We start from the raw sequence: 7,158 nt of genomic DNA on the forward strand, positions 1-7,158 counted from the left end.
GGGGAGGTCTTCGGACAACTGCGCTTCTAAACGTCCCCCTCCCCACTGCAGCCAGAACTCGCGCTGCTCGAGACACCCACAGGCTCGCTTTGGGATCCGGGGATGGGGCGTTTGGGGCGTCCCTGGCCCCGCCCTCCCTCCCGGCTTCCTGAATCGCAGTCTCTGTTCTCCCTACAGCCCCCCGGGCCTAAGGCCCCGCCCACACCTCGTTCCCGCCCCGCCTTCGCCTCGCGTCACAGTCTCTCGCGCTCCCAGGTCCCGAGGCCCCGCCCCTGACCCCGCCTCCGTCTTGCTCCCGCCCCGCCCATTCCTCGCCTCCCCACCCACCCCCTTCCCGGGCCTGAGGCCCCGCCCCGGCCCCGCCCCCGGCTCGTTCCCGCCCCGCCCCCGGCCCGCATCGCTGTCTCTCGCCCTACCCGGGCCGCACGGCCGGAGCTGGCACCGAGGAGCGGCGGCCGCGGCGGCATCGCGGCAGCCTCGCGGCCTGGGGACTCCAGCGCTCCGCTGGACTCAGCGCCCCAGAAAGCGCCCATCGCGCGCAGATCTGCCTTCCGCGGTGCGGGGCTGCCTGGAGCGTCCCGCGATCCCCGAGGGCGGGCGTGTCCTCGCGGCGCGGGGCGGGGGACAAGCGTGGGGCCGCAGCCTGTTGGAGCGCGGGGGGGTGCCGTGCCCGGGGCGCGGGGAGCCCTGCGGGGGGCGGCGCGGCCAGGCTTCCTGTGCGGAGCAGTTTTCTGCAACTCTGCACCTCCTCCTCCCTGGGCCCAGCGCAGCCGGGAGACCCTGTCCACATCTGCGGAAGGTAAGCGGACTTGGCCATTTAGGGGTCGTTGTCCCCAAACCACAGCCAGAGGTCGAGGCTGGGGAGCGAAGGCCGGGGGCGGCACGTTCTTAGGTTCGAGGAGGCGAACGGAAAAAAAAAAGCAACAGGCGGGGCGGTTCAGGAAACTCCAGCGTTGATGTTTCCTACGGAGAGGAGACTTGTCCAAGACTGAAACTTGGTTAGGCTCTTCAAAACCGAAGACGGGCAAGGCGACGCTGCACCTTAGTCTGGGTCTGAGCTCCCTCTGGTGGCCTCTTGTGAGGATGGAAGCCGAGGCCGCAGGTGAGGTCGGAGCGCCGCTTGCTTGCTCCCACGCGTGGCCATCATTTCCCCTTTGAGAAACGTGACCGGTCGCAGTAGTTATCCCATACAAGGTGCCTTTTGATCCCATAAAGCGAATCCCTTAACCGGAATCAGAAAAGGTCTTTTCAACCTCTGCTCTTTGTCCCTGATTTCTTTGCGACCAAATCAACAAGAATGATTGCAGGAATCTCATCTTTGTTTAACCGCCCTTGAATAAAAACACGTTAAACGAGTAAAGCAAGCCACAGTTAAAATAAATGCTGCGGGAAAGTTGCATTTGTAGCTACTTGTTATCTGCCACCATTCATTGTTATCCTAACCTGTCCATTTAAAAGTGTAAGAAAAAAAAAAAAAAGGATCACTTGAGGTAACTTAGATTGTATTCAATTACAGATTTTCTTGTGATTCTAAAATTTCTGTCAAGAGATTGTAGAACAGGTAAGTCATCAGTTCATGTCCACTCCCGGCATATCCGTAGCCTCAGAGAATTTCTTTTTGTTTTTCCTTCAGAAAAGAGTGTCATGAAAAAGGAACAGAAAAGAACCGTCCCTCTTGGTGAATTGGGAGTTTTCTCTCCCAGTTGGTGGCTACTTCATGATTGGAAAAGAAGTACCTAGGTGGCTGAAGAGATTAGATTTTTGTAGTTGTACAGATGAAGCTGATAAAAGAAGACATGAAAATGCTTTCTCTGGGTCGTAATGGGTGATGAGTAAGTAAGCCTGAACAAGACAGATTTGGAATGAGGGCAGAAATTTTGATTTTTTAAAGCCAAGTAGGACTTCGAACACTTGTTGAGGATGTTCTTTTCCCTAAAATGGAAGAAGAAAAAATTTTCAAAGCAAAAGTGTAAAAAGTGGAAGGAGATAACAACCAAGTCGACTTCAAGAATTTCAGTACATCCTCAGCTCCTTTGGGCAAACGGGCACAAGCATCGTACATGTGGGTGATTTTATCACTAGAGATGGTTTCCTACCCTAGGAACGACTTTTTAATTCGGATTCTGGAGTGTTTACTCTTTTTCTTTCTTTCTTTCTTTTTTTTTTTTTTTTTTTTACACTGTGTGTTTTGACTCTTCATGTTAGATAGATTTGTGTAAATGAAGTAAATCCTGAATTTATAGTATGTTTGACTATTCCACTGTTTGCTATGTGATACAGAAACATTATACAGGTTTTAACATTCCTTGAAGTTTTATTGGAAGCAGATCTGTGTCAGGGACACAGACAGTATAAGTTTTGTCTTTTTGGCAACCCAGCTTTTGAATGAACCGAGTGTCAGCTGGATTTCACAGTATATATGATTTATAGTCTTTGTGTTATCAAGGCCTTAAATGTATGTTTTATTCCAGGCAGAGGGAAATACATTGAGCACTGTTTTTGACATGTCTGCCTAAGGAAGGAACTCCCCGATGGATCATGGCGTTAATGTTTACAGGACATTTCTTATTTTTAGCATTAGTGATGTTTGCTTTCTCTACTTTTGAGGAATCTGTGAGCAATTACTCTGACTGGGCAGTTTTCACAGATGATATAGATCAGTTTAAGACACAGAAAGTGCAAGATTTCGAACCCCATCAAAAGCTGAAAAAAAGTGTGCTTCATCCAAGTTTGTATTTCGATGCTGGAGAAATCCGGGTAATGAGACAGAAGTCCCGTACCAGCCATTTGCATCTCTTTAGAGCTATCAGAAGTGCAGTCACAGTTATGCTGTCCAACCCCACATATTACCTACCTCCACCCAAGCATGCTGATTTTGCTTCCAAGTGGAATGAGATCTATGGTAACAATCTGCCTCCTTTAGCATTGTACTGTTTGTTATGTCCAGAAGACAAAGTTGCCTTTGAGTTTGTCTTGGAATATATGGACAGGATGGTTGGCTACAAAGACTGGCTAGTTGAAAATGCACCAGGGGACGAGGTTCCTGTTGGCCATTCCTTAACAGGTTTTGCCACTGCCTTTGACTTTTTGTATAACCTACTGGATGATCATCGAAGACAAAAATACCTGGAAAAAATATGGGCCGTTACAGAGGAAATGTATGAGTATTCCAAGGTCCGTTCATGGGGCAAACAACTTCTCCATAATCACCAGGCTACTAACATGATAGCGTTACTCACCGGGGCTTTGGTGACTGGGGTAGATAAAGGATCTAAAGCAAATATATGGAAACAGGTTGTAGTAGATGTGATGGAAAAGACAATGTTTCTGTTGAATCACATTGTCGATGGTTCTTTGGATGAAGGTGTGGCCTATGGAAGCTACACGGCTAAATCAGTCACACAGTATGTTTTTTTAGCCCAGCGTCATTTCAACATCAACAACTTGGATAATAACTGGTTAAAAATGCACTTTTGGTTCTATTATGCCACCCTTTTACCAGGCTTCCAAAGAACTGTGGGTATAGCAGATTCTAATTATAATTGGTTTTATGGTCCAGAGAGCCAGTTAGTGTTTTTGGATAAGTTTATCTTAAAGAATGGAGCTGGGAATTGGTTAGCTCAGCAAATTAGAAGGCACCGACCTAAAGATGGACCAATGGTCCCCTCCACTGCCCAGAGGTGGAGTACTCTTCACACCGAGTTCATCTGGTATGATCCCCAGCTCACCCCACAGCCTCCTGCTGAATATGGTACTGCAAAAATGCACACATTCCCTAACTGGGGTGTTGTCACCTATGGGGCTGGGTTGCCAAATACACAGACCAATACGTTTGTGTCTTTTAAATCTGGGAAGCTAGGGGGGCGAGCCGTGTATGACATAGTTCATTTTCAGCCATACTCCTGGATTGATGGGTGGAGAAGCTTTAACCCAGGACACGAACATCCAGATCAGAACTCATTTACTTTCGCCCCCAACGGGCAAGTATTTGTTTCTGAAGCTCTCTACGGACCCAAACTGAGCCACCTTAACAACGTACTGGTGTTTGCTCCGTCCCCCACAAGCCAGTGTAATAAGCCCTGGGAAGGTCAGCTGGGAGAATGTGCACAGTGGCTTAAGTGGACCGGTGAGGAGGCTGGTGATGCGGCAGGGGAGATCATTACTGCCTCTCAACATGGAGAAATGATATTTGTGAGTGGGGAAGCAGTGTCTGCTTACTCTTCAGCAATGAAGCTGAAAAGTGTGTATCGTGCTTTGCTCCTCTTAAATTCTCAGACTTTGCTAGTTGTCGATCACGTTGAGAGGCAAGACAGTTCCCCAATAAAATCTGTCAGTGCCTTCTTTCATAATCTGGACATTGATTTTAAGTACATCCCGTATAGATTTCTGAACAGGTACAATGGCGCCATGATGGATGTGTGGGATGCACACTACAGAATGTTCTGGTTTGATCATCGTGGCAGCAGTCCCACTGCTAGCATCCAGGAAGCCGAGCAAGCTGCTGAATTTAAGAAACGGTGGACTCAGTTCGTTAATGTCACATTTCAGATGGAATCCGCAATCACAAGGATTGCATATGTCTTTTATGGACCATATGTCAATGTTTCCAGCTGCAGATTTATTGATAATTCCAATTCTGGACTTCAGATTTCTCTCAGTGTCAATAATACTGAGCACGTTGTGTCCATTGTAACTGACTACCATAACTTGAAGACGAGATTTGATTACCTGGGTTTTGGTGGCTTTGCCAATGTGGCTGATCAGGGCCAGATAACCCGATTTGGTTTGGGCACTCAAGCAATAGCAAAGCCCGTAAGACAAGATAGGGCTATTTTCCCCTTTGGATTTAAATTTAATATAGCAGTTGGGTTGATTTTGTGCATTAGCTTGGTGATTTTGACCTTTCAATGGCGGTTTTACCTTTCTTTTAGAAAGCTAATGCGGTGGATCTTAATCCTTGTCATTGCCTTGTGGTTTATTGAGCTGCTGGACGTGTGGAGCACTTGCACTCAGCCCCTCTGTGCAAAGTGGGCAAGGACGGAGGCCGAGGCAAGCTCGAAGGCTTCGTCTTCCCAGGGGCACCGCCTTGATCTTCCTGACGTTGTCATTACCTCACTTCCTGGTTCAGGAGCTGAAATTCTCAAGCAACTTTTTTTCAACAGTAGTGATTTTCTCTACATCAGAGTTCCTACAACCTACATTGAAATTCCTAAAACTGAATTTGAAATTGACTCATTTGTAGATGCCTGTGAATGGAAGGCATCAGATATCCACAGTGTGCATTTCCGTTTACTCCGAGGCTGGTTGCAGTCCTTAGTTCAAGACACAAAACTGCATTTACAAAATATCCATCTGCATGAACCCAGTAGGGGTAAACTGGCCCAATATTTTACAGCAAATAAGGACAAAAAAAGAAAATTGAAAAGGAGAGAATCTTTGCCCGAACAAAGAAGTAGAATGAAAGGCACCTTTGATAGAGATGCTGAATATATTAGGGCTTTGAGGAGACACCTGGTCTATTACCCAAGCGCACGTCCTGTGCTCAGCTTAAGCAGCGGGAGCTGGACCTTAAAGCTTCGTTTTTTTCAAGAAGTTTTAGGAGCTTCTATGAGGGCATTGTACATAGTAAGGGACCCGCGGGCATGGATTTATTCAATGCTGTACAGTAGTAAACCAAGTCTGTACTCTTTGAAAAATGTACCAGAGCACTTAGCTAAATTGTTTAAAATAGAGGGAGGTAAAGGCAAATGCAACTTAAATTCAGGCTATGCTTTCGAGTATGAATCGTTGAGGAGAGAATTATCAAAACCCAAGTCAGATGCAGTCTCCCTGTTGTCCCATTTGTGGCTGGCAAACACAGCCGCAGCCCTGAGAATAAATACAGATTTGCTGCCCACCAGCTACCAGCTGATCAAGTTTGAAGATATCGTACATTTTCCTCAGAAAACCACTGAAAGGATTTTTGCCTTTCTTGGAATACCTTTGTCTCCTGCTAGTTTAAACCAAATATTATTCGCCACCTCCACAAACCTTTTCTATCTTCCCTATGAAGGGGAAATATCGCCAACTAATACTAATGTTTGGAAACAAAACTTGCCTAGAGATGAAATTAAGCTGATTGAGAACATCTGCTGGACACTGATGGAGCGTCTAGGATACCCAAAGTTTATGGACTAAATGCTGCAGGTCAGCAGAAATTTGCACTAATCCTTTGCAGCCCGGTTTGTGGATGTGAAGAGTTTGTTTATTCTTGTACTTTGTGTGTGTGTGCACATGCGCAAGCGTGTTCAGTTTGTTACTTGCACAGAGATTATTTTAAAACTGGGCACCATATTTGGCCTAGGAGGATTTATTTTTATGTCACTACTTTCCTTGCCTTTGTTTCTGAATTTTTTTTTTTTCTGCTGAAATGTTCCTGCTAGAGGCATGGATGAGGTTATATGATGGCGGTCAGGGGAGGTAAGAAGATTTTACAGGTCTTTGTCTAGCCGTCTCCCTCATCTGTAACTGTGCTTATCTATCGTGGAACCTCAAATACTGCTAAAGGCCTTTCAATTGCTGCTTTGCCCAAGCATCTCTTGCTTTCAAGATGGACTACAAAAGTTCCTTATCTTTTTTAAAAGATCTTCTAACACATTTATCTTGCACACACACACAAAAAAAAAAAAAATTGTTTTTTTTCCTGTGTATAATGTTCAGTGATATCACTGGGGAAATGGTGAGAGCTCCTATCAGAACTATAGAATTCCTTCTGGGAAATACAGATAAAAATACAGAATGAACTTTTTTTTCAGGTCCAAAACAGTGATTTGAAAAGCCTCAAGTTTTTTACTTAGAAATAATAAGGAGTCAGTCTTTGAACAGTCTGGGTGCCAAGGGCTGGTAGAGTATTTTCAACTTGCTTGTCTGTTTAAAACTCTTCTCTTTCTTGCCTCCTTGAAGCTACAGCTGGTCCCATCCCACCACTCACACCCTGTCCTTTCCATCACTGTCATGCAAAACAATCCATTATTACGAATGGTTGAAGTCCCGACATTTGTGGGAACTTTTTTTTTTTTTCCCTGATGATTAATTTTGCATTAAAGCCTGACACTTAGAATCCGATTTCTTTTTGTGGAATTACCACTGTATGACTCAGAGAGAGCAACGCTGCTGCCG

General features: G+C 45.9%; 1 protein-coding gene across 1 annotated transcript; it reads left to right on the forward strand.

Moving 5' to 3' along the window:
• The first annotated feature begins 421 nt into the window (after positions 1 to 421).
• Positions 422 to 6,648, forward strand: DSEL (dermatan sulfate epimerase like). Its single transcript, XM_047697722.1, has 2 exons — positions 422 to 799; positions 1,634 to 6,648. Exon 2 carries the CDS (start codon positions 2,539 to 2,541, stop codon positions 6,175 to 6,177), a length of 3,639 nt encoding a protein of 1,212 aa, XP_047553678.1. The 5' UTR covers positions 422 to 799; positions 1,634 to 2,538; the 3' UTR covers positions 6,178 to 6,648.
• Positions 6,649 to 7,158: the final 510 nt, after the last annotated feature.

This window comes from Lutra lutra, chromosome 12, assembly GCF_902655055.1.
Source record: "Lutra lutra chromosome 12, mLutLut1.2, whole genome shotgun sequence".
Lineage (NCBI taxonomy): Eukaryota > Metazoa > Chordata > Mammalia > Carnivora > Mustelidae > Lutra > Lutra lutra.

Coding starts and splice junctions, on each gene's coding strand:
- DSEL (XM_047697722.1), top strand. CDS start 2,539: ATGGCGTTAATGTTTACAGGACATTTCTTATTTTTAGCATTAGTGATG.